At 44.0% G+C, this 27,957-nt stretch overlaps 1 protein-coding gene across 1 annotated transcript; it reads left to right on the top strand.

The window, feature by feature from the left end:
• Positions 1 to 44: 44 nt before the first annotated feature.
• NUFIP1 (nuclear FMR1 interacting protein 1) lies at positions 45 to 27,957 on the top strand. Its single transcript, XM_075563046.1, has 10 exons — positions 45 to 477; positions 2,134 to 2,216; positions 3,616 to 3,714; positions 4,497 to 4,559; positions 5,447 to 5,523; positions 14,511 to 14,603; positions 16,706 to 16,899; positions 23,384 to 23,500; positions 26,023 to 26,252; positions 27,701 to 27,957. Exons 1-10 carry the CDS (start codon positions 87 to 89, stop codon positions 27,854 to 27,856), a joined length of 1,503 nt encoding a protein of 500 aa, XP_075419161.1. The 5' UTR covers positions 45 to 86; the 3' UTR covers positions 27,857 to 27,957.

Raw genomic sequence — 27,957 nt, 5'->3', positions numbered from 1 at the left:
CTGTTCGGGCAATTCACGGCAACAGGAAATGACGCGACACGCTTGCTCCACCCTCGCCGGCAAGGTTCCACCCCAGGCAGAAGAGCATGGCCGCGCCGGCTGGGGGCTTCGTGACGCCTTCTGGATGGTTCCCACCCCCGGAGCTGACTCCCACTTTGGGGCCTTTGCGTGACCCCGGCCGGATGCCCGGCAGTTGGGCGCTCTGGGCCACGATGCCGCCGCCCCCGCCGCCGCCAGCGTCGTCCCCCGCGGTCGGGTCCGAGCCGTCGTCGGGGCCGCAGCCGCGCCGAGAGTGCCCGGAACCTCCCGGGGCGCCGCCCCCCTTCGACGCCCTGCTACTCCCCGGGGCGCAGCCCCCTCCTGAGTCGCAGCCTCCACTCAACACGCCGCCTGCCTGGAATTACCAGTCCTCGACGGCGTGGTACTGGGGACAGTCTCCGGATGCCTTTCCTCACCATCAGTCTCACAGCCCTGCCGGTAGGCTCGTCCCCTCGTGGGTACCACCCCGCTTGTTACCGCTGCACCTTCCGTCTTATCACGTCTCCATTTCTTCTGATTCTTCCGAGCACTGTTGGAGTTAATGCCCCACACGGATTCAAATTGGCCATTTTCGCCACGTGCTCTGTTATTTTAGATGTTTGTTGGGCATCTATGTGCCAGAAACGGGGGTAAAAATGCTAAAAACCGTTATCTTGTGTGGTGTAACAACTCCTCAATGTGGGAACGGACAGGCAAACTACTTAGATTGTGCATTGGAAGGAAAAGCGTGTTGCGAGCAGAAAGAGCTGGGAAGAATGGTCGGTAGAACGGATGTAAATCGGTGATCTGAGTAGATGTACCGGAAGGAAAAGGGCATCCTCCTTGAGGCAGACGCTGTAAAACCAGAGACCACCGTGTGACTGGAGGGGCAGAGTTTGTGATGGAGTCGTAGGCCCTGATTAGAGGGAACTTTGGCTTCTGCTCTTGTGTCAGGCTTGGTGCAAGGGATGGGCACTTATGTTACTCTTACTGTCATCTGCCTAGTGTGATAGGATTTAACTGTAAGGTAGATCAACAAGAACATTGCAACTATCCCAGTGGAAGTGGTGCCCACGGGCTAAAGTGCTTTTGTTGAAGGTGGAGCACTATAAAGAGGGAAGGAGGATGGTTGCCTGAAGGCATTCCAAACGCCATTAAAGAGAACTGATGGCGATGGGGCAGAGTGGATGGAACAGAATTGGAAAGTCAGGTCAGGAGTGAGTTTGGAACACGGCAATGTCTAAGTCACATACAGCAACCACGTGTCTGCTGGGGGAGTTTGATGCTGTTGCTCTGGTGTTGGAACAGGTTCTAGTGGAACTTCCAGACTAAGACAAATGAGGAAGAAAAACCCGGAGTCTCCTTTAAAGCCAGCCCATGGAAACTATGGATGGAAACAAGTCTGCTCTGTAGCTGGTCATGGGGTGTGTAGGATTGGGCAGTGTTTTGTTGCCTTGTGAATGAGGTTGCCATGTATGGGGCAGGCCAGAGACTCAAAGGAGCCTAAAGGCAAGTGGGATTGAAGTAGAGTATGGGGTAGAGGAGGGTGAGAAATAAACCGAAATCTCATTGAAGGACTTTAAGAAGACTTGGAGGTTTTTAGCATAGTGACACCACTGGAGACCAATTTTATGGCATCGCTAGGTAGTCACCTGGAGAGACATGGCCTTAAAAATGGAAGACTCCACCTAGGAGGCTATCATCGTAATCTAAGCCAAAGTCAAGATGGAAAGAGGCAATGGGAGTTAAGAGAAGGTGTATTTTACAAGGTTGTGTTTTCCCGGTGCTAGAGTGTTGCTAGAAGAGTTGTCAGGGATTTCACCATCTCAGTTTTAATATTTGAAGTAACTGCAAGGAATTTCACCAGGTTTGATTATCCGTGTCTTTGCTTAGGTGCATAAACAGGGACATGTAATTGCATCAGTATTTATTCATTTAAAAAATACTTATTTGGTAGACGAGCCCAACTGTAATTTATTTGACTTTGAACTATGATTCTAGCAGGTGTGGAATAGGGAGGTTCATAGTAAAGTATATATAACATTCTTTAGCAAATAAAATTTTCAATAATTGTGTAGTTGTAAACATTAATGATCTTTTTTTGTTGTTTTTTAGTCAAGAGCCCCTTTTTCCCAAGAAAACATGATGGAAGCTTCAATGATTTCAACTTCCCTCCCAGTAGAAATCAGAAAAAAAAGGTATTTTTTCAGCATCTTCTTGAATGTGACACTTTAACTTTTTCATCTCTTACATTTGTATCCGAGCGATTTCAGTGTTTTGCATCTATTGGTCCTATAATAGCATCTTGTCTGTATGCAAAGGTTTTTGAAGAAACGTATTTATGAAAAATGGGAAATTGTACAAAGGGGACAAATGGAAAGCATTGACTCCAGTTTGGGATAGACTCAGGAGTGAAGATAACAGAATCCGGATTCTACAACGATGTCGATGTTGGTCACTTTAGGGAGAAAAATTGAAGTGCAAATTTTTCCTTTATGAAAGTGGAACATGAATAAACTAAAAGAAACCCCATAAACCCTTTATTTTTAACGTAGAAGGATCTTTTAGGAAATGGTATTTTTATGTTTTGAAAAACATAATTTCTTAGTGTCTCTTAAAATTCAAATAAAGTTACTAATTTTTAAGGTTCTAGTAGTTTACATACAAGTCATTTATACATAAAATATTGTCTGAAGTTATTCTTTATGAGTAGCAGCATTTCGGGGTGTTATTTCTATTGTTATTTGTTTTAAAATAAGAAAAATGAAACAACTTTTGGTTACAGTTTAGAAACCAAAGCTTAAAGTAGACTTCCTTTATTCTGATGTAGTTTACCAATGTGGTCCTTATGTTTAAAGTATGTCAATGAAACCATTGATTTAGAAAATTGAACGCTTCCATTTTGGCATGAAAACTATCATTAACGTTAGTACAATGTTATACAAGTACAATGTGTTAACATAGTCTCAACACTAAGCAATTGGAGAAAATGTCTTATAAAATGGGTAGTAGGATTTTTGTATTATTCTATAGCATAGAAATAGCAAGTTGGAGAATAACAACGAACAAATTTTTACTCGTGATTCATTTTTCCTTTTTGTTTTTTAATGACTATTTTCTTAATTCATGATATCATTATCCATAAAAGATGAAGTCCTATTTTTAGCATGAACATTTTTTTTAGGTCTTTTGGACACATGTTAACTGTTCATTAGATTACCAATTTGTAATCTACTCACAGATTATATTCGATCTACCCACAGATTACTCACAATGGGTTAAACATAACAATTATGAGGCTGGCGCAGGATAAACATTGTTTCATTCTCTTGTATGTAAGGTGCAACTGGACAGCACCTCATAACCACAACAACCTGTGGATTATATTAGGTCTAGCCACAAGAAACAAAACCACATTTTTATCATGCCTGACTCTTCTCTAATACATTTGCTTAAAGTAAAGCAGAAACACCTCTTTATTAGGAATGCATTTGGAGGTGTCTTCCCATAAAAAAGTTGAAGTGTGTGTTACTAGAGGGGTGGTTTTATTTTATCGTCGATTAAAGAAAAGCCTAATGCATTTTTGTTTATTTGCAGAAAAGAAAGGAACCTGTCTTTCAATACTTTTGCGATACCTGTGACCGTGGTTTTAAGAATCAGGAAAAGTATGATACACACATGTCTGAGCACACGAAAGTAGGTTTCCTTTTTCTTGGTTGTCCTGGAATGTCATTAGCAAAATGACCTGACTCTATGCTTGGTAGACCTCCCAGGTTTTCCCCCATGTTTGATGGCTTGATAAGATGAGGGCAATGGCTCTGCAGTTTGGCAAGGGCGGCAGGCAGATGTCAGCAAAGAAGGCAGGTCTGGCAGCTGTTTGTATGCGTTCGCCTGCATTGCCCTTTCGGCTTGCCGAGCTTCCCCTCAAGTTCCCCTCAGCACCTTTGAGAGTGCCCCAGTCAGGGTGCCCTTGACGGGGTTGCCAGGTAGCCCTGTGATTTGCTATCGTCCAAACCTCATGTTAGGTCCTAGAGTAGTGAAAGTGGGTTTGCACTTGACTACTCCTTATAAAGGTAGGAGGTTCACAAGCACTCGGAAGCACCACAGGAGAAAGGCCTGGCAAATGTCTTTCTGAAAAGATTGTGTACAGCCAAGGGAGGGTCCATGCAACACATGGGGTTCTCTTGAGTCAGAATCAGTTCAATGGCGGGGGTTGAATTTTACGTCATGCTTTCACTTAAGTTGAGAATATTACTAAGCTTATTGTTTTGATAACATCAGTCCATTTTAAATGCAGTGTTGTTGTGGAGTGACCTTCGACTATTAGCCTAAGTGTATAATTGGACCAACTGGATATGATAACTGCTTAAGTAGGGCCACAGTGTTTTTGTGTGTGGTAGTGGGGTCTGTTTTAATGTAACAGAAGGTGGAAAGCATACATTTAATGCGGAATGTTGGTTTTATAAAAACTTTCACAGTGTCCTGAAGCAGATTGTTCTTTCACTGCACATGAGAAGATCGTCAGCTTCCACTGGAAAAATGTGAGTGTCTGTGCTTGTATCTTTTTCACTGTTTCTTTTTTTGATACTTAGTCTTTGTAGCCCATTGGTCTGTTAATGTCGCATCTCTTTATTACATAGCCTAGTAGTAACATTTGTGGAGTGCTGTGAGCCTTTGAAAACATTTTTACATCTCATATTCAATTTTGTCCTTAGAATATTTATGCAAGATCGATAGCTAGTCCCTCGTTTAACAGATTTAAAAACAACTGAAAATCCAGAGATCTGCCCTAGGTTTCAGAAGTAATTCCTGAGCATGGTTTCTTGTCTCTAAATTGCACACTTGTTTACTGACACTGTGCTGCTTCAGATAAAATCTACATTGAGTTGCTTCTGACTCCTAGAAACCTTATTGTAAGGATTTCCAAAGATTTGTACATGTTTCTAAGGAGGTGGCCTCATCTTTCTGCTGCAGAGCAGCTTGTGGGTTTGAACCGATGACCTTGCACTCAGCAGTCCAACACTTACCTAACAACTCCACCAGGGCTTCAAATACTTAAGTGTGATTGTTATTGCTGTAGCTACCACCCTCAATTTTAGCCCTTAGATTATTCATTTGAGTGCTTAATATCACTGGGAGAAAATAGGTGACACATCATCTACTTTGTAGCCAAACTTCTGTTAGTCCATTTCCCCCACCGAGTAGCTCCAGCCTAAATACCTGACCGCTGTTGTGTAAGAGGCGTGATAAGAACGGAGAAACACGGCTCACATGGTGATTTAAACATGACGGCACGGACACACACAAACGACCTCTGCTCTTACATTGGATGTGGGGCACCACACCTTCGTCCTCCCCGACAGCACTCAAAGCTCAAGCGCAGGTGCACTCTATGCTCCCTGATGGCCAGCAGGCTTTTTCCCCTTAGATGCATGCTCCGGGGATGAAGAAAATCAAGTTGGACACTCCCGAGGAGATTGCCAGATGGAGGGAGGAGAGAAGAAAGTGAGTAAAGATTCAGGGGAGTAACTCAAGGATACAGTTTTTTGATTGTACTTTTGGTTCGTGTAATTCCTTTTTAATGTTGGTATTAGATCCAGGGCTGTAAGCTCTATTGCATGAGACTTACTATTGAATGTAGCTTTTGGTGGCCGGATAGGAACTCACGTGTTATTGTTCGTTTCAGTCAGAAATGTGCCTTAATGACTGCTGCATGCTCCTAGTAGGTGTTCAGTGTCAGAGGCAATAAAGGGTGGGTACCCTTCTTAAAAGGGGGTCGGGGAGAAACCAAGTATAATCCTAATTTCTTTTTTAAAAATTGTGTTGAGTTGGCTTCAGGGTGGTAGGCAGAGGGGATACAGCCAGCTGTGGGTCCAGACTCAGGAGTGGAAAGATTGGGGGCCTTAACGGGTGTGCCCTGGTGAAGAGATTTGTAGCATTGGTGAAACTTCTTCACCTCATCTCTTTCGTAGCGCCCTCCACTGGGTGTCTGGCGTTTGTGTCGTTTTCAGCTGTTGGTTCTAGCCTCTTCTCATTGATTTACACTGGAGATTACTCAACCCAGAGGTTAGCCCACTTGCTTTGCTCTCTGCTACTGAGTTTTTGAGGAGCTGACAATGATGGTATTGAATTCAAGATAGGATCATTTAGAGAAGATAAAATGACCTAACTCCTATGCTTTCTCCAATTTCTCAGCCCGATTTTGATCATTTGGAGGTTATTGAGGTCCCTTGAACGTATGCTTAATTCTCTTTAGGGCAAGGATCATGGCCACTGGTCAGCATTCATTCTGTTGCACATGAGGTCTCTATGAGGTGGAACAGCCTCGATAGCGTCTAACAACAGCAAAAACAGGACATGAGTGGTGTCCAGCTTCAGTGGTTCTGCTTTCTCTAGCGATCTCAGACTCCCATCGTCACCGTTGCTCCCTCAGTGTCAGGGTACAGGAGCAAGAGGATCAGGCTGTTCCTTGTCAAGGTTGAGTTGAGCTGACGGTATGCAGACTAGCAGAAGGCATACCCCTTTCCCTCCTCCGCTCCCTCCTCCCTCCTCTTGTTCTAGGTGCCATCAAGTTGGTTCTGACTCAGTGACCTGACGGGTGAAGCCCTGTTCGATCCTGTGTCATCCTCACAATTGTTATGTGGGAGCCAGTTGTTGCAGCCACCGTGCCAGTCTATCTTGTTGAGGACCCTCCTCTTTTTCACTGCTCTTCTTTACCAGGCACTCCCACCTGCTGGTAGCACTAATCTTTCCTCTGGGTGGATTGATCCAGTCTAAAGTGAACAATGCCACCTGGTGGTCTTCTGCAACAAGTGCTTGTTTTTTTAGGGGCTCATACAACTCTTATCACAATCCATACATACATCCATTGTGTCAAGCACATTTGTACATTCATTGCCCTCATCATTCTCAAAACATTTGCTCTCCACGTAAGCCACTGCATTAGCTCCTCACTTTTTTACCCTCCCTCATGAACTCTTGAGAATTTATAAATTATTAATATGTCATATTGTGACCTGTCCAGTATCTCCCTTCACCCCCTTGTCTGTTGTCCGTCCCCCAGGGAGCAGGTCACATGCAGATCCCTGTATTCCATTCCCCCTTCCAACCCACCTCCCTCCACCCTCCAGTATCACCACTCACACCACTGGTCCTGAGGGATCATCCGGCCTGGAGTCCCTGTGCTTCCAGTTCCTATCTGTACCAGTGTACATCCTCTGGTCTAGCCAGACTTGTAAGGTAGAATTGGGCTCATGATAGTGGGGGAGGAGGAAGCATTTAGGGACTAGAGGAAAGTTGTATGTTTCATCGTTGCTACATCACACTGGCTGTCTCATCTCCTCCCCGAGACCCTTCTGTAAGGGGCTGTTCAATGGCCTACAAATGGGCTTTGGATCTCTACTCTGCGCTCTTCCCCCCCCCCCATTCACTATGATATGATTTTTTATTCTGATGATACCTGATCCCCTCGACACCTCGTGATCACACAGGCTGGTGTGCTTCTTCCATGTGGACTTGTTGCTTCTGAGCTAGATGGCCGCTTATTTACCTTCAAGCCTTTAAGACCCCAGACGGTATATCTTTAGATAGCTGAGCACCATCAACTTTCTTCACCATATTTACTTATGCATCCATTTGTCTTCAGCGATCGAATCAGGGAGGTGAGCATACAATGATCTGATTTTTTTGTTCTGATGATCCCTGATACCTGATCCCTTCGACACCTCGTGATCACACAGGCTGGTGTGCTTCTTCCATGTGGGCTTTGTTGCTTCTGAGCTAATGGCCGCTTGTTTACCTTTAAGACCCCAGACACTATATCTTTCACTAGCTGAGCACCATCAGCTTTCTGCACCACATTTGTTTATTCACCCGCTTTATCTTCAGTGATTGTGGCGGGAAGGTGAGCATCATAGAGTGCCAATTTAATAGAAGAAAGTATTCTTGCATTGATGGAGTACTTGAGTCGAGGCCCAATGTCCTTTTGCTACCTTAATATTAAGCCTATAAATATAGACACAAAGTTCTATTTCCCCATCCTCCAATATAAATTTATTTGCATATTTACATGCCTTTATTTAGACCTCTATAAATGCCCTTTTCCTCCTAGCTCTTTCCTCTATTTCCTTTGACTTTCCTCTTGTCCCACTTTCATGCTCAGTCTTCATTTGGGTTTCAGTGATTCCTCTTGGTTACATTACTCTTGATCCCACCCTACCAGGCCTCCTACACCCTCCTCACCACTGACTTGGATCACTTGTTCTTCTGGCTAGTCTTTTGGAACATAAACATTTGGAAGATCAGAACTGGCTTAGATAGCATATTCTTATAAAGAAGTCTCTTGAAGACGACTGGTTTAGTTATCTATTGGTAAGGAATGTTATCAGCCTTCAAGTTTTTGTTCATGGTTGTGTTAGTCTGGGTAGACTAGAGATAATCAAGGAGACTCATGTATATAAAAGAGCTTTATATCAAAGAGTAATTGTAAAGAAAACAGCCCAGCCCAATCCAGACCAAGTTCATAAGTTCAATACTAACCCATCATTCCAATATTAGCCCATGAATTTCTCTTCAAACTCACACAACACATGCAATGATACGGAATATAGGAAGATCACAGGCTAGTGGGTGGTAAGTACTGTGGGTCCAGTGGCAGTGGAAGCATCTCCAGGGCTCTGGCTGCCATCACCGTGGCTCCATGTGGCTTGTCAATAGAAATGTGAAGCAGATAGAGTATGTGCACCTCCAGGGAGGAAGAGAGGAAGTCCCAGAATCCTCATGAAAAGGCCACGCCCAGTAGGAAGGGTCACCAGGGTGTGACCTGATTGACAGGCTAGACTCCACCCCTTCATTCTTAATTATCAAGTTGCCATGAAATTGTGTAACTAGCACAGTGAGAATTTCACTTTTGAATAATATCCTGACAATAATTTAACTTCAAAATTAGGCATCAACAGCCTCTATTTGAATAAGCAGAGATTTTACCGTCCATGGCTGAGGTAACCAAAAGGCAAAAGTAAACCTGTTTGCTAAGCTTCTTGCTCTCATGCGAGATGTGGGTAAATAGATGTGAAGTGTCTGTAGACCTCATTCACTGAAATATCCTTTGTAGCCTCGAAGGATGGTAATACCTGACTGAGGGGTGCCTGCAGCCCTGTTAGTATGGTGGAGTGGTTACTGTTGGGCTACTGACTGCACGGTCGGTCAGCGGTGTGGGACTGCCAGCTGCTTTGGGGAGAAAGACGGCCTCCATTCCTGTGTAGGGCTGCAGTCTCAGACCCCCACGGCAGTTCGGAGTCGGCACTGACTCGATGGCAGGGAGTTTGGTTTTGGAAGGGGTGCTTCGAGTCGCTGGAGGCAGGACCAGTACATTTTAAAAGAGGTGAAGTCCTGAAATGCCTTATCTGGACCTTGTTTTTTTAACTTCTTTTACGCACTTGGGGTGGATTTGAGTTGGAATTGCCTTCATGACAATTGGGGCTGTTGTTTGTTTTTGTTTTTAATGTACCACCTGTCAAATCTGCCCTTTTGGTCGCACAGTTGTGTACCCATCACCACAATCGAAGCATTGTGCCACCCCCAGGTCCTGTCACCGCCCTTTGGCCAGCCCCTTCCAGCCTCACTGCAGACCCTGGCGCCCACTGATCTCCTGCTGCCTTGCACAGCACCGCGCCCACGGGCTCCTGCAGCATGCTCTTCTGCATCCGTCAGCTTCTCTCTCTCAGTGTAATACATGCACGCTTAGCCGTGTGCTTGCATGTCGTAGTAGTTTGGTCCTGTGTGTTTCAGTGCTGTGTTCTCTTCCATTAGACTGCTGGACCAGTTTGTTTTAATCTGGGACGTTTGCGTTGTTTCCAGTTGTACAATTGTAAATAAAGCCTCCCTGAGCATCGACATGCAGAGTTTTGGTTTGAACATTTTTGGGGCTTTGTTAAATACTAAGAATAGGACTTGTGGGTCACGTGGTAAGTATATATTTAATTTTATAAGAAATTACCAGGCCTTAAGCAGCAGATTTTTAAGTCAAGGTGTGTGTGTCATAGTGGGGTGTTTAGGGGGCAGGGGTGCCTGTGTCAGTTAGGGTGCTGCTTCAGTGCAGGGAGCAGCAGCAGCACTCCCACGGCTTAATGCCGAGAAGTCGAGTTTCCACCGGAAAGAAAGGTCGGGGCTGCTCGCGAATCTCCCGATGCGCCTGTGCTGGGCTTTTCATTCCCTGCCCCTGACAGTTCCGGTTTGCCTAGATGCTACGCCTGCAGCCTCGTAGGGGAGGAAGGGAAAAGGCACGTACCTCTTTGGGAAGGCGATAGCTCTGTTTTCAGCCACAACCACAAGATAAAAGAGTTATTATTCTGCCACATAAATATAAAGTTAACTACATAATAGATTTTTTTAAATCAAGGGTGAAAATTTGGAAAATGCAATTAAGGAAACATTTTGAACCCAACCCCACATTATCAGCATTTTTTACTGAGGGAGACCACTGTGTTCTTTAACTTGTAGGAAAGAAAAGGTCCATTTGTAGATGTTATGTTAGGAAACTACATAAAGGATTTCATAGAGTTGAATGTTAAATCTGGAAAAAGTGGAAGATTTGCTTGGTGTGTATTTACTGTAAAGAAACCGCATCTCTGTCCTATGCCTTCAGCTTTGTTATTTTTTCACACAGCTGTGCTAAAGTAAAAACTTTAAGTATTAAGCATGCAGTGTTTTGGTTTTTTGTTTTTTTTTGCATGCAGTGTTTTTTAGATTTAACCAGCCACTTTTCTCCCCTGACCTGTGTAGCAAAGGGATGGATAAAGGTTTATTTCCCAAGCCTTGGTTTTTGAAACCTGCTTTCTTGCACTGGGAATTGGCTAGGGGAGCAGGAGTTACTGTGGCCCTAAATTCTGGCCCTCGTTCATCCAGGGTTCCCACAGGAGTCTGCTCCAGGTGAGGAAAAGGTGAAACAGAACACAGTAGGACAGCGCCTGCGGGGGCGGTTGTGGTCTGAGGGCAGAAGGAGGGATGGAGTTTCCCCAGAGAAGTCAGTGAACGGGGCAGTGTGGTCTGAGGACACGGACCCTGTGGGAAGGATAGTGTAACTAGAGGGATAATCGAGACCAGGTTCGGCACCATTGTGCTTGGTTTCCTAGTTCTTAAGGCCCAGGCAAAAAATAGGTAAGAAAAAGCGTGCGATTTCAGAGCCTATTCCGCCTGGGCTGTTGGGGAAAGACTGAAGTACAAGGAGAAAGGTGATTTTAGCAGACTAAAGTGGAGGGAAAGACCTCTGAAAATACCCCAGCCAGTCTGTAACTTCTTAACAGTACTGTAAGTGCCTACCAGGTGTGTGCAGTGTAACAGGGTTGTGCTTGGGAGATAGGACGGTAGCTTTTATCAAAGCTCTTTTCTTTATTTTTGCGTCAGATTTTTTTGGATGATGGTGTTAAAAAAATCACTGAAGTTTTAGGTTGGTGGAGGAGCGTCCTAACTTAACTCTCAAGTCATACATGGCTTTGAGAGGTCCTGTAGGACAGGGTGGAGCTGCCCTATGTGTAGGGTGTCCAAGGCCGCAGCCTGCAGAAGCAGAGTGCCGCTTCTTTCTCGTGGTCTGTGGCTCATCTGCTGAGCTCTGTAGCCGCTGTCTCACAAGACTCCTGGTGTGGTGTAGTGAGGGCTTGCGTTTCTGGTCGCCTTGTTTGGGGGTAATCTGCTTTCTAGTACCCTTGCCCTTTCTACCTTTTAGATTTTTTGTGCAAACAAGAATAATGTAAACTTAGGAAGAGGCTTGTTTTCCTTGAATTAATAGAGTGGGCAGAGCTTCCCCTGCTGTAAGCCGACTCTCACTGACTTGAGGGTGGCGTCTGACCGCAGCGTAGCTTTGGGAGCGATGTTGAAAGTTCCTCTCTTTGTAGGGAAGTGATCCCAGAAAGAGAAAGCTGTTTTACAGGGCTGCCATGGAAGGAGTTTCTAAAACACCCCGTTGGTTCATGTAGGCAGCTGTTCTCAACCCGTGGGTCGCAACGCGACCCCTTTGGGGGCCGAACGACCCTTTCACTGGGGTCACCCGATTCAGAGCAGTAGCAAAATGACAGTTAAGAAGTAGCAACAAAAATAATTCTGTGGTGGGGAGGGGGGGCACCACAACATGAGGAACTGTATGAAAGGGTCGGTACATTAGGAAGGTTGAGACCCACTGATGTAGGGAATTCTTTGGCCTCATTGAAAATCCTTTCCTTCTGGGAATGTTTCCGTGCTCACCATCGAGAAGCACCTGGGAAGCGTCTGCTTCTCCCTGGTGCGCGGTGGCACTGACTGCTCGGCCTTCCGCAGGTGGCCCAGCGCGGTGAGGGTCTGCGGTGCTCAGAGCAGAACTGTTAGCAGCGAGTAAGCAGCCATGAGTTGGATGTGGCGGGCAGAAGCAGAGTAGGCTGGAAGCTGTATGCCTAGACGCTTTTCTAACATGCCCATATTTCTACATATCTGTCAGTAGGTTGAAAACAACTGCCTGCTCTCTCTCCTCTGAGACTTCGGGCTGTCAGTGCATGCAGTTCCTCTACCTTTTCCTCAGAGCTTCGCTATCCTTTCATATGGCCCTCATGTGTAAAGCTCTTCTGAGATCCTTCCCGCTTTTCCTTCTCCTCGACATTTTTAAGTCGGTGGAGAAATACACTGGCCCGGGGTCTCGGGCGGTACTGGAGTGTCCCGATCACAGAGGGTCCATGTCACAGAACCGCCGGTGCTTGCTTTGCACAGGTGTAGGCCTATGCTGCTGTCAGCCTGACCTCCTATGACCTTGACCTTTTCCTCTTTGTTTTATGTACAGCTTATACATTTATCATCATTTATTTGTGGACATTGGTTTTCTTGGATAGATAGGTACGAATGCATAGGGTCATCAAAAAGTTCATGGAAAAAACGAATAAAAGGAGAATGGAATTTTTCCGTGACTTTTGAAGCCCCCTTATGCCTATTTTGCATTGTACTGTCCGTCTTCTTTCCCACTTCATCCCCAGAGCTCCTCTTTCACGGTTTTTCTGGTGTCATCTCTAGAGTCTGTTCTTACTCATAAAATGTAGAAGCAGTTAAGGTTTTACAACGCCTTCCTGTGTTTCTCTGTTGTTTACTACCATCAAGTCCGGCCTCGGCCCTCAGGTGAGCTCCCGCACAATGGGATGAGGTGCTGTTCTGCCCAGCCCCTGGATTGCTGGTGCATCCTCCTGTTGTCGTTCGTAGGGTTCTCTCTCGTCTGCCTGAGTCTGGAAGCTCCCAGAGGCCCGTTGGGCCTCACAACTACACTCAGCTTGCACGGGAGGCGCTCGAGGGGCCCGACTCCCACCACTGGCCACCACCACCACATATTAGCTGTTAGTGAAGCAGATACTGCCAAGTGCAGCAGCTGCTTGATTTTTGAATCACCTTCATAAAATACCTGTAAAAGCCTCATGATTTACAATACTTCAGTGACTGATGATGGCATGCTTCTTCCATGTGGACTCAGTTGACATCTCACTTAGATGGCTGCTTGTTTGGAGACAAGCCTTTCAGACTCCAGACGCTGTTTGATCGGCTAGCCGGGCACCGTCTAATTTCTTGGCAGTGTTTTGCTGTAGCACCCTTGCCATCTGTGTCCTCTCCCTGGGGCGAGTGTGGACATATGTTTTGTTGCCGTGGTTGGTTTTTTATCTGCCTTTGGCTCCCTTTCACAATCGCCTTGTTTATTTGTGGTAGAGAGTCTTTATCAATCACCCTCCTGGGGCATCACAACCTTTAATATTGTCTTTTGTTAGCCCCTGGCACTAGTGGTTGAAATCCCTGTTGAGAGAGGGATACTGGGCTCATGTAGGCTATCTCCATATCTAGTACGTGCATTGTTCACTTGTACAGATCTTATAATTAAGAGTTGAAGGAAGGTTGGTATCAGAGCCTAAATTGTGAGAATTCTGTTTGCAGGATTCAGTGGGAACTACACAGGAAATTAGCCTCTGTTGAACTCCCTCATTCCACACTTGAGGGATGGGAGGAAAGTGGGTACTAAACAGAGTGCACTGGAGAGATGACTATAGAAGATCAAAGGGGTCAACCTAATTTAAACAGATAAACTCTGTGAGTTGACCCCCACCCCCACCCCCCTGTGGTGCATGCTGGACCTGATCTGGTTTTCAGCATTTTCTGTATTTTTGTTTGTTCCTATTAAGAGTTTATCTCGGATGTGTTGTGTCATGGGAGTCACCCTATTGACGTTGTGGTATGTTTCCTGTTTTTCGCTTTATGAAACCCAGGATTGATGAACCTGTAGGGACAGCGAAGACTTTGGAGGGGGTTGGGGGGGGGCAGTAAAAGGGAGCTGATGTCAAGGAGTTCAGGAAGCAAAAGAAAGTTTGGAAACTGACTGTGGTAGCAATTGTACAGTTCTGCTTGACGTGATTGAACTATGGAATGAGATATGTATTAACTCCAAATTAATAATAAATTGCTTTTTTAAAAGCCTTTTAAAAATGTATTTAATTTCCTAGAAACTACCCAACTCTGGCCAATATTGAAAGGAAGAAAATGTTAAAACGTGAAAAGGAGCAGAGAGGTGCCGTGCTGACGACGACACAGTATGGGTGAGCTTCCACTGGGAATGCCCTTCTCGTCATGCGGACTGTAATTGAGTGTGCCCTGACCCCTCCGAGAGCGTGCATGAAAACGTCCCAGTCTCCATACTCCGCAGCAAGCTTTGCAAGGATGTGTGCAGTGTGAAGGAGCTTCACAAAGTGCGTGGGGAAATTGGATTATTTTGTAATTCCATTTTCCACACACTCTTTGAAGACTCCTCGTGCTTGCTTTACGGTCATTGTGGTGGGGTGTGTGTAGTTGAATGAAGCAGTACTCTTAAAGTCGTCTGGTTAAAGTGCTTGCTTTTACGCACTTCCACAGCTAATTTTCTTTGCTTGCTCTGACAGTCCCTAAGGGGAGCATAGGAAAGCTCTTCATCTCTGGGTTTCTCTAGTTTTACTTTGAGGCTGTCAGCTTTTGCGTTCTGTCCGTACAGTTGAACTATTAGGTATTCACAGATGTAGAATTATTATGTTTTCATGTTGCTTTAGCCTTTCCACATTGTGAAATATCTTGTCTTTAGTACAGTGCTGTTTGCATTAACATTAATTTTGCATTAGTTTGCATTGACATTATATTGTTATACAAGATTACATCTGCTTGGTGTTTGCATGATATATTATTTTCTAGTCTCTTCCTTTTAAATGTTTTGTGTTTGTGTATTTAAAGTATATCTTTTATAGGCTAGATCTTTCTTAACTAGTGTTTAGTTCATTTCTATTTAATGTAATTAACATTATAATTGGATTTCAGTCATCCAAAACTTCTTTGTCCTATTTATTTATTTTATTAGTCATTTTATTGGGAGCTTACAAATCTCATAACAATCCATCATCCAATTTCATTGGGTTTTTCATTTGCTCTATTCTTTGTTTCCTTTCTTGCCTCCTTTCAGATTAAACATTTAAAAAATAACTTTCTCTTAGTTTGTAATTATACTTTTAAAAATCATTTTATTGGGCTCATTTTATCACAATCCATCCATCTATCGTGTCAAGCACATTTGTACATTTGTTGCCATCATCATTCTCAAAACATTTTATTTTTCCTTGAGCCCTTGGTATCAGCGCCTCATTTTTTCCCTTCCCTCCCTGTCCTCCCCTCCCTCCCGAACCCTTGATAATTTATAAATTATTATTATTTTGTCATGTCTTAACCCTGTCCGATGTCTCCCTTCACCCACTTTTCTGTTGTCCATGTATACCTGTTTATTAATTTCTCCAGTCTATCTACATCTACATTTTTTCCTTGTCATACTTTTTGGTACATATATTAAAACAGTGATTAAATACCCTTTCACTGATTGTCAAACAGAGCTAACTATTTCCTCGAAGATGGACTGAAGTGTAATACCAGATAACCTCTTCTCAATGAGCTTTTTCCAGGGTGCTTCGAAAAGTTCCAGTATCTTTTCATTTAATTTCCCCATGGATATTTTGATACCCCCTTGTATTGATCTCATGAGTTACGGATCAGTTCATAACAACTTATAAATTAGAAAAGGCAATGTATCTTTGTGAAAGCTGTGTTCACCAACTCAAAAAACTCACTGCCATTGAGTCAGTGCTGACTCTTCGCGACTCCTCTGTGGGTTCCAGAGCTGAAACTGCAAATCTTCCTTCTGAGATGCTGCTCGTGGTTTTGAACTGCGGCATGTGGATTGCGGCTCAGCACATAACCAGGGCTCCATGCGGTTCACCAAAGGGCACCTGATATTATCGAGAAGGCATCTAATGAACTTAAAAAAACTTTTTGTAATGTTTTTGCACCTGGTTTAGATGAAATGAACCCTGGTGGAGTCGTGGTTCCGCATTGGGCTGCAATCGGCACGGTCAGCAGTTAGGGCTTTGTCTCTACTCGTAAACTGTTGTAGTCTTGAAAGCTCACGGGGGCAATTCTGTGACAGCCCTGTCCCATGACTCAGTATTGACTCTGGCAGTGAGTTTGATTTTGGTTTGGTTTAGACGAGAAGTTTCTTCTATAATGTAAAGCCCGATTTCAGAGGGGTTTCCTCTGGCAGGAAGTGTGTAGTATGCGATACTTTCATTTCAGTGTCCTACCATGACGTTTTCTTGAAAGGTCGGGCTCTTTCATGTTTTTCTTATTACAGAAAGATGAAGGGGATGTCCAAACATTCACAGGTGGCTGGGATCAGGACTCCTGGCAAACAGCACAGATGGAAAGCCGATCGGGATGGACATAGAGCAGTCATTGAATCAGGCAGTCCCTCTTGTGAGTCCAAACTGGACGGTCCATCGGAGACCAATGCAGATCCCCTTGGTGCTTTGGCGAACAATGATTCAGGTAAGCTAACCTGTTGATTACACACCATCTTATTCGCAGGAATTTTAATAGCCATTAAAGGTGGTTTCCCTGCTTACAGAGAGCCCTGTTCCAACCACTCTGTGTCCCTCTAAGTCAACGCTGACCTAAATGGAATGCCGCCGCCCCTTTAAAAAGTGTTCCATTCATACTGCCTTTTGTTATCAGTATCTTTATAAACTCATCTTCATTTGTCTTTGTAGAAACTTAAAGATACATACATATATACATGGGGGGTGCTTACCAATTCATGGAAAACATTTCACATTCTTTTGATTCATTTTTCCACAAACTTTGAAGCTCCCTTGTATGTAAAACAAGACACAAGTAAAAAATTTACTCAGATGGTGAAGAAGAGTTGGGTGAGGTTGACATTTGTCAATTGAAATAATAACTCCGCTTATGGAAGGATCTGAATCGTTTGAATTGTACAGTTTTATTGGCACATAATCCACACCAGACAATTCAATAGTTTAATCACGTCAAGAAGAGTTGTACTTTCTTCATATATTTTGTGTTACTTTCCATGAATCTGCCTACTAACTGGAGCAAAGTGATCAGCCTTTGTACCTGTTTTCAAGTAACCAATGCCCTGGTTTAGTTTAGGAAACTCGATCTGTGTGGCAGTGTGTTGAGCAACAAGTCATAACACTGCACATCTGCAGGTGTACATCTGAGACGGACAGTATCAGAAATCACATGCTGCAACATTCTTTAGCGCACACCGATGAGCTAGAAATTAAAGATTGGACAGTTCTCAGCATCTTTCCTCGTAACTGAAATATATCCTGAATCAGGAACTGCTTGTATAAAAAATAGTAGAATGATGTTTGGATCTTAATACTGGTATCTTAAGAGCTTTAATGTTGGCACATATTTTTTGAGTTTTGGGTGGGTAATGGGAACAGGCAGGGTATAAGGATTAATTAATTATTAGATACTTTTATAGTATGGTACAGTCTTGGAAAATTCCTTATGATTGTTTTAAATGTAGGGATACACGTAGTTTTTAATTTACTCAAGGAAAAATATTGTGTGTGTGTTTTCCCCACTAATACAATAGTCATTCTGGTAACAGCCAATGTTGTGTATGCTACTGAACACCACCATGGTCTTTTTAAGTAAATACTCCTAATGCATTGCCTCTGAATATGGAATGAAGTTCCCCCTCGAGAGAGCGTGGAGTGTGTCTGCACAAAGGAGCTTCAGGAGAGTTGGTGCAGAGTCTCTGACTGTTTGCACAATCTTTGTGAGACCCCTCTATCTGGTGAGGGGGCCCAGGCTGGGCAGCAGTTACATGTTGGGTTGCAGTAAGAATTGGGTGGGGTTCTACGTGCCCCTAGCCCGGCACTCTGATTCAGATAAGTGATAGGGAGTTACCGTAGATAAGCACTCTGCCTGCCTTCAGGAAACTGTCTAGTGATGATAGTTGCTTTCCTGTTTTGTTGTTGGTGTCATTGTTGAGGACATAGTAAATGCTGAGAGCCGAGAGCAGGCAAGGGGGAGAGAGGTTGAAGCTCCCCCTAGGAACAGTGCCATTAGTGTTGTACCAATGTATTGGCGCTGGCCTTGGACTCCCAGCGGCAAGGTCAGCGGCCTGAAACCCCCAGCTGCTTCTCGGGAGGCTTTCTCCGCCCTTCAGCAGTTAGTCTTTACAGAGTGTGTATGTACCACCTTCAACCCACCCCAACCCACTGCCATGGGAGCCTCAGCAGGGTCCAGGCGAGCCCTTGCTGGAGCCTGGCTTCTTGCAGGATGTGGGAGCCGCACAGCACAACCACTGCCCGCTTCCAGCTGCAGTCCTTCCTGCTGTGCCCATCAAGAGCTCGGTTGCTATGCAGCATGTTGCCCTTGATTTTTAACAGGGAGATTTTAGCTGCTATTTTTCCTGTTCCAGTCACCATTCCTTGGGGTTCCTTCTGGTTTCTTTTCAGCAGCTGTGGCTGCATCAGGAAAAACCAGCTCCCAGTCCTGCCCAAACCCTAGAACAGCCTCAGCGGGATTTCCAGGCTTCCCCCTGTGTGGAAGCTGCTGAGGGCGGGCAGGTTCAAGGGGCAGGCTGGCATAGCTGAGCGCTTCACCACTGTGCCTCCCGCGTTAGAAGCCTACAGACATCCATGTGTACCTGCTCACAGATCTTTTGGTCCTGTTTGCTGTTGCACAGATGAGATATGCCATAGCATTAGCAACAGGGCCTTTTCCTTAGGTACATGTTAGTGGCATTGCTTTCTTTCCTCCGGCTCTGTGCACTGGGCCTCCTTTACCTTTCTTGTTGTGTGGAGTCGCTATGGGTCACTGATCAAACAGTGCCTAAGAAGCCGTAGCGTGCTCAAGAGCTCCTTCCTCTGCAGTCCCTGGTAGGCCTGCCACTGATGAGCATTATGAGCCCCGCCCGCCTCAGCGAGGGCAGTTCCGTTCCAGGCTGCAGGTCCGTGTGGAGCAGACAGCCTCGTCTTTCTTCCGTGGAGCGGCTGCAGGGTCCACAGCCCAGGCCTTTGGAGCCCTTAATCTGCTGAGCCCTCTGTGAACATTAGTTTCTGCCCATGTACTTTTTCCTGAGGAGTATTAAGATTCTGGGTGTATTTTCAAAATAGAGCTGGCAGCCTCTGTTGGCAGATTGCGTGTGCGAGAGGAAGAATCAAAGGTGAGTGTTAGTTTTTGGCTTAACCATCAGGCAGAGTTGACATTTATTAAGACACAAAATAATGGGAACTGTTTGGAGTAGAAATCAAGCGCGTTGGGTTTGGGCGATGACACGCTGTGGTGCCTGTTTGCTCTCTGAGCGAAGGCATTGAGCAGGCAGCTGCATGACTTACCCTGGAGTGAATTAGGAAATGGAAAGTGGGAGACAAAAATGTGTGACTCACCGGTATACAGATAGTGTTTTCCGATTGGAGGGGACATGAGGCCGTTTGGGGAAGGGAGGGGAATGGTCCCGGGGGCACAGTAGTAGTTAAGACTCCTCACGGAGAGCTGCATGGAGGGGCTTTGGAAGCCAAGTCAAAATGTCTCCGTCGTCATTCTAATATTCCAGTTTGCATCTCCTGCCAGCTACAGCACCACTCTCCACTGGGTCAGTGTTCCCTCAAAGTGAGCCCCTATAGGGCTGGGTCCACCTGCCCCTGTGGGTGTCCGCAAGTAGAGAGCCTCATCTTCCAACTGCGGGCCCGCTGGAAGTTGCCAACTGCTGACCTTGCGGTTAGCTGCCAACGTGTAGGAGCGTGTTAAAGAAGACCAGGATTTAAATTTGGCCCCAGCTGTTTTGTAATTCTGCTCTGCCCTGTTGAAATCGGCCTGGTGGCAGTGAAGGTGGCCTCACTTACCTGAACAGGAGCCCTGTGCTACTCTTGGAGACTCGGTGAATGGACAGGGAAGGTTTCACTGGCTTGGGGGAGTCATGCTGTAACGGACCAAACAGTAGAGATAGCTGTGACACATGCCGTTCAGGACAGAGAACTTCCTCAGATTTTCTGAAGATTGCTTTCATTCTTGTGATTTCCCGTGAAAGCAGTGCTTCAGAAAGCTCAAATGAGAGTTTGTTTTTCAAGCGCGGGATACACTTTCGGGGCCCCTTTCTTTGGGACTTGGCCTCTGATCATTTGAGCCAGGGGACAGACCATCTGCTCAGCACTAGTAGATTATGGTAGGTTTCTGTTGATTGGCCTGTGACCTATGTGTATGCATAAGAACGGCGTGCTTTCTTCACTTTGTTGGGTCAGGAGAAAGGTAAGCATTTCGCATACGTGGGACAGGAGTTTGGGAGGTGTGGTGCTGAGTAGCATGGCAGTGGGTGACGGAGAGGGGGCTGCCTGTGTCCACCAGAAAAGGCAGGATCCACACACAGGTAATAAGAGGGCTCCTCCTTCCCGGGACGCTCTGCGGTCCCCTAGTCCGAGGTGGTCAGCATCAGTGCTCAGTCGCGGAACACTGCTTAATGACTGCAGGTTGAGCTGCTTCATTAGATAGACTGTCCATATTCTTCAGTCAGGCTTTCTTTTTATTGGTTGTCTAGAATGGATTGAGTACATTTTTAGAGCTGCCAAAAATAGATGTAATAGGTAGTGTCTTGGGGCTGTAGCTAAGCCGCCTCGGCTGGATCAAACAGGCCACCTTTGGCAGGCCCTTTAAGACCGCTTGCTAAATTCTCATGCTTGGCTTGTTTACTTCAGTTCTTAGAAGTTCCGAATAATAAAAAGGCTGTGCAGACTCATTTCCATATCACTCTTTGAGGAAGCCGAAATGTGTAGGATGGTTTAATTACTGTGTCCTTAAAACCATTCTTGAAAACAACAAAACGGGTAGATATTTTTATGTTCTCTTAATCACCACGTCTCTTATTCAGAGTCAGTGAAATAAATTTCTGGCCTGCTGCTAACTGTAAATTAATAGCAAAGGCTGTGTATTGAGTTTTTAAAAATGCCCCAAATCCTCTCACCTGTGAAGCATGGTTAAGTACTTGCTCACACTCCTCTTGGGAAAATAGCTTCTCTGATACATGACGACTTAGATCATAGGTCCCCAAACATTTGACATACCTCCCCCTTTTCAGGGGAAAAATAATTAAAAATTAAAACTTACTCTGCACCCCCTGCCAGTTAAAAGCGTTAGTACCATATAGCCCACCATCCAGGATAATTTTTACCTATTTTACACGCCCCCCCCCCCCCCATCATTCGAATGCCCTGGGGGTGGTACCATTATACTCTGGAAACACTGATAGCTTTATATCGTTTTCGTGATATAAAAGTCACATATCACACAGCCAGTTCTAGTGCTCCCTTCCGGCTCCCGCATTCGCTGTTGACTCCCCAATTCCTCCCCAGAACCATTACGTCAGTTATTGTCTTTGGCAATCCACTCCTGTACTTCGTGAAATAGAAAACAAAACAGGAGAAAATAATGTAAAGATAAAATAAAGAATAAGAAAGAAAAGACCACCAGCAATATTAAAAACCCAGAGAAGAAATTTCTGACATGAAACAAGCAGAAATAGTTAAGCCCAGAGCAAATTCCGGTTGGCCCGAGAGGGAGGTCAACTGGGCAAGCATACCATGGTTTGACCCACAGTAATTAGCTCTGGAACAACCTCTGTCTGAGAGCAAGCTGTTCTGATTGTTCGGTTGGTGATCTCTTCGTGGAGGTGAGTATCGAGCAGGGCCGTATTTTAAATACTAGCTGTTCTTAGATTGCAGCTAGAATTAAGTGGGATCCCAGAATCCATCTGTGTATACACGGGTTATGACTCACTCTGATTTGCTATAGAAGTTATATTTTCATTTTATGACACAAAAACTAGCAACAACAAAAAAATATTGTCAATCATTCCCCTGGGGTATACAGCAATTGTATTGATAACATCAATAATTTATCTAATGGCACAGCATATAAGGTACTATTGAAATGAGTTTATTATGAGTATAGTCCAGCTGCGAACTGCAGTGTGTGAGTTGTTGCTTTGTACAGATGGAATTCTTAAATGGTTGAGCTCTATTTACATTAAGCATGGGGGTTGGTGCTAGGGAAATTTTCCTGTAACATTCCTGATGAGGGCAGGTCTTTACCTATTAAATTAATATCTGTCATTGTAATGCAAATGAAGCCTTGAGATACTAAATATATGATAGCTCTTTGATTGGATGCCCACGAAGCCAGTGGTCCCACCCAAGCCCTAACATCTGCCATTTCCACAGCCTTGGAGTGACCATCATTTGCTTTCTCTGCCATCAGAGAACAGGTCATTCAAGTCCTTGTGGTGTGGCCCTTGGGGGATGCCATGTTCCCTGCAAGGCCAGTGTCTAAGGTCATCACAGTACTCGGTCCATAGCATGGTTCGCTGAGGGTTGGGTGGAAACTTATTCAATGTGTCCACCCAGGAACATAGAATGGGTTTATTCTCCCCTTAGGTTCTCTACAATAATTGTTTAGCATCACTTCCAATGTGAGGTTGCTCCTCCCCATTCACCCACCTTACCCACCAACAGAAATCTCAGTGCCTCCTCTGAAATGTGGAGGCTCCCTCTCCTGGTCTTCACCTGAATTCCCAGGGGATCCCCTCTCATGCCTATGGAGGGCCTGTTGCTTTGTCGCAGCCTTGCTCAGAGTTGTTTGGATCAAGAGGGTGGTCTTCACCCTTTGTCTCCCCTTCTAGGGGGTGTGGCCCCAGCCCATGTGAAGTCTCCTCTTTCAAGGTGGTTCTTCGAAGTGCATAAGGGGTGCGATGTATGATTCATGGCCAGTAGGCAGACTTTTTACCTTGTTGTTTGGAAATTGCCTGTAAGATTTAATTGGTAGGAAACACTGATTTAGATGAAGGGGAAAAAATTTATAGATCTGGAATTTGATTTTTGGGAAAAGTGGGAAAATGGGCAGAACTTCCTTTTCACTAAGTAAGAGGTGGAGGGGCTTCCTGCTTTCTTTTACAATGACAAATCATTTTGATTCTTGGATGCAACTTCATTTGTTTCAGAGTCGGATAAGGAAGACAGACCACACGGAGCTGTCATACCCAAGGAAGTGACCCCAGCCCTGTGCTCGCTGATGAACAGCTATGGTAGCCTTTCAGGGTCAGAGAGTGAACCAGAAGGTACGACATGGTGTAGGTGGTTACTGTTGATAATTGTTGATCATGCTTTCTTTTTTTTACCATCCTTGTTGGCCTACTGTGCATCAGTAGTTTATAGGTTACCTGTATTTAAAAGAATTTCATCTTCAAATTCCTTTTTCATTTGATACAGAAATGAAGTTAACCTGAGATAAAGGGTAGCTGGAGGAATGGGGGAGATTTGGTGCTACTTTGAGAGGAAAACAAATACAGCATGTTTTAGAGGAACAGGAAGGAGAGAAAATACCCACGGATAGGCTGGCAGAAAGACAGTCCTACCCGGTAGAACACAGTGACTGCCTTCTCTGTCAAGAACCTTTAATAGGTGAGGCAAGGTCCTTCATGAGAGGAGTGGTGGTCGAGCTTCTTCTACGGTGCGTTTCGCTTCTGGAACGTTCAACCCTGCACTTGAAGTTGTGTTGGCCTCTATGTTTTAAACAGTCAGTGAACTGCACTCATTGCACGAGTCTTTCTGAGAAGTCAGCAGTGCTCAGGATACACAACTTCTCTTTGAAGATTCTGCACAGGTGGGAATGTGTGCAGCTTTCTTCTAAAACGTGTTGCTATAATAAACCAACCAACTCTTCACCCAAGGTTACTGATCCTGTGAAGTATGGCAGTGTTTACTCCAAGGTTGTCAGGGACTACGTTGCCTTAGAATCCTTTGTAAATAGTCCAGCAGGTGCTTAGTGAGTAAGCCTTTATCTTACTAGTGTGGCAGTCTAGCTCGTCATGGAATTGCATTTATGCTTGACCAATCATGAGAACCCACGTGCTTGTTTCTCAGAACCTGCAAAAGTAGAAATAGGTAGTTTTAAAGTATATGTATAAAGTGACGGGAAGGTCTGAATTGAATTGGTTAAAGATGGAAGTCCTTTTACTGTTGACTTGAGGTAATCAGCAGGTGGGGGTGTTGAATAAGAAAGAAGTGAGCTTTCATAGGAAAAATTAAGTTTGCACTATCTGTAATGTGGAATGTTTTTTTTAAATTGAGCCTTGGCTTACTATAGTAGCTTGTTAAAAGCTACTTGAATTTTGAAATATAAACTACCTTGGCCTCTCAGAGTATTCTTTACCAGATGGTTGCCTCTCCTATTTAAAATTTTATTTTAAGAACAGGCTTGCTTTCATTCTTGTTTCTAATACACTGATATGAAAGTGGAGTTATTCCTTGAACACATATTAATTTCCGTGCTTATCAGTTAGAACTGGTGATAGTAAAGGAAACTGTTGCCAGATTACCGAACCCCATAAAAACACGTGGCACTAAACTTTCCTCTCAAGATGAAATCTTTAATACCTTTTATGTTTAAACAGCTTCATCTTGAGTTTCTAGCCATTTTTAACTATGAAGAAAGAATGGAAGCTGGAAGGGGGTCTTTAAGGTTCAGAACGTGGTGGTGTGTGGTTACAGGTTGAGCAGTTGAAACCACCAGCCCCTCCTCGGGAGAAAGATGAGGCTTCCCACTCCCACCACAAGTCCCAGCCTCCGAAACCCACAGGGCATTTCTGCCCTGTCCTGTAGGGTCACTGTGAGTCAACACTGACGTGATGGCAGAATTTACTTTTGCAGGGATATAGGGGGCACAGAGAGGGGGGTGTTGGCTTAAAGAGGATATGTTTGCAAAGGCACTATGCTGCAGAACTCAGGTCACACCTTGGTTCCGGAACTGAAAAGTCTGGCGAACCCAATCACAGCAGCGCCTTCTACCGCAGTCTTTCTCCCTGGGGTGTTGGCCTCTGGCACAGCAATGCATAGCACGATCTATTTCCGTAGACAGCAGAATGCCAACTATAAAAAGATGTTTTATTGCATATGAGTGTATTTTGTCTTACTGTTTAAAATCCCTTGCTTTATGGAAGAAGCCCTTGCTTCACATTGATGAGTCTTAAGAATTGCAAATTTCCAGCTCAGTATTAATTTGGGGCTGTAGGATAGTAAATTGACACATGGAAGCTTGGAATAAATAAGCCAAGAACAAAGTGGACTTTCTCTGATCCATGAAAGAGTATCAGTTAAGGATTAATGGAAAGTGGTGTAGCAGATTTTAACTAGAGTCTTCATAGTTATGATCTGTCTCAGCATAAAAATATATAAGCAAAATTTATACTGTTGTTATCATAGGCTTTATTTCTACTAATATAAATCTTAAATGCAATTATTAATTTTTCCTTATGTGGTTAAGAAAAATGGTTTTTAGCATTTATTCACATACTGCTTCTAGCACTCTTTATTCCTTTGTGTAATTCCAGGTTTTTATCTGGAACTATTTCCTTCACAGTAGCTCTTGGTAGCTCTGTACGGTAGTCTCGTTCATTTTGGGCAGGTGTGGCTTCCAGTTTGAAAAGCACTGGAATACATGTAAATGCTTTGTAAAATGACACATAGCTTTACATTTTAAAGTACCCAATAAATGCCCGGGGTATTCATAAGGTGTAGTTGGTCACGGTGGTGGTCTTTTTTTAAAGTTTTACCTTTTTTTGTCCTATTTCATCACACTTAGAAACTCCCATCAAGAAGGAAGCAGAAGCTCTGGCAGAAAACCAGGCTCTTGTTAACAGTCCTCAGGCGAGTCCAAGTCAACCTGTTAAAGTGGCTGCTACAGATGTCTCAGAAGCCAATCATAAGAGCCCAAAGAAAAACTTTAAAAAGACAAATCCCAAGCAGAAAAAACAACCCAATTTTCACACATTATTTCAACCAAGAACACACCATCCAAATCTCCTGGAAATGGTAAATAATTGTTCTTGACTTTCTTAACGTTTGTATTCCTAGAGCTACTAACTTTTCCCAAATGTGTATGGATGCATATTTTCAGGTTCCTCGAAAATCCATGTATGTATATTTGTTCTGAGGTTTTATTTGACATATGTCTGATGTTAAGTAAATGTATAATAATTACACCTCTGTGTAAAGCAGCTTAATATGAAGGAGTCTAGATTTGACTGGCAAGAAAATAATAGGATTCGATTTTTAAAGTTCTTTTGAAAATACAGTTAAACAAAATGGCAAACTAAACAAGAAGAAAGGTTTGTAGTATAACATCTGTTCATAAATACATAGTTATGGAAGTAATAGATGGGTGGTTTTATTATTATTATCTCTCTCATTACTTTTCTTTGGGAACGTTTCATTCTTTATTTTTTATACCTTCCCACCCTTTATGTCTGATTAAGGATTTAATCAGAATATGAATACGTATCTTATAGGTGCATGATTGGTTTATTCTCAGCATGATGTGCTCAGAAGGTGTCTTTCTTCCCAGTTACACACAGTGCCTTGTTTTGATTGCTAAGTAAAGGACTTGAAGCTGTTCAAGGGTTTTCATATTGGGTGACTGGAATATTCAAAACTTTTAACAGAGTTACGATCGCATTGACTTTCTGTGACCTGTCTGTTTGTTCTTCAGACAAGGGCGTGTGCTGTACCAGATGTGTCCTCGGGCTCCACACAATCACGGGGTGACAGGTCATGTGGACATGCCATGACTTTGACCATGGCTGTGCATCCTGGAGCCATAGTGTAGTGTGCACACTACTGTGTCATACCCTGTGTTCATCCGACTTCAGAATTAGATCGACCTTTTACTACATCTTTCCGAGTCCCTTTATCAGTTGGGGCAGATCTGTGTTTATTCCTCACTGCAGAGTTTTTAACTTCCTTTCAAGTACAGTAAGCCCCCAAAAGGCATAAAAATAAGATTGTTTATGTCTTCTAATTTTTTCTTTTACTACTAATTTCATCATTACTACATTAATGTATCTATTTAGCTTGCCAATTTCTACACTGATTATAGCTTTCAGTCTAGAGGTCCATTGGAATGTGATTTTTAGCATAAAGAATTGCAGACTATGAAACCGTTTTGTCTTGCTATTTGTTAATAGCCCTTGAATAGCCCCAAATGTGAACATCTGTGCTGTTTAAAAAACTAGGTAATCTTTGTTAAGTTAAAAGGAAATGTTGCATTTTTTTTAGCAAAATAACTAGAAAATATAATATATAGGAACCTTAGAAAGTTCACGGGGGAAATGGAATATTTTCAGGAACTTTTTTATGCCTGCTCATTCACATCTCTTCATTTCCCATGTTCTTTACATAAGGAAAGCACACTCGATGTTTTAGGTTGTGCTTCTTGGATAGGTTTTATTTACCAGCTGATATGTTTGTTGTTGTTGTTTCAGCTTTTGGCTCCGGACATCAGGCATGAAAGAAATGTGATTTTGCAGTGTGTTCGGTACATCATCAAGAAAGACTTTTTTGGACTTCATCCTCCTGTGAAAACGGAGGGCATGTCCGCGACTGCTGCTCCCTCCTGCGCAGCTGAAACGTGTAAATAGTGCCCTCCTGGAGATGGCAGAGGGAAGCACCCCCGACCACTCACCACCTTTTTTTTCTTTAGTCATTTATTTTAATACATGCTAATAAATGTATCACTGAT

This window comes from Tenrec ecaudatus, chromosome 11, assembly GCF_050624435.1.
Source record: "Tenrec ecaudatus isolate mTenEca1 chromosome 11, mTenEca1.hap1, whole genome shotgun sequence".
NCBI classification, from domain to species: domain Eukaryota; kingdom Metazoa; phylum Chordata; class Mammalia; order Afrosoricida; family Tenrecidae; genus Tenrec; species Tenrec ecaudatus.
The sequence above is the reverse complement of the archived record's forward strand: the minus strand, read 5'-3'. Positions and strand labels throughout refer to the sequence as shown.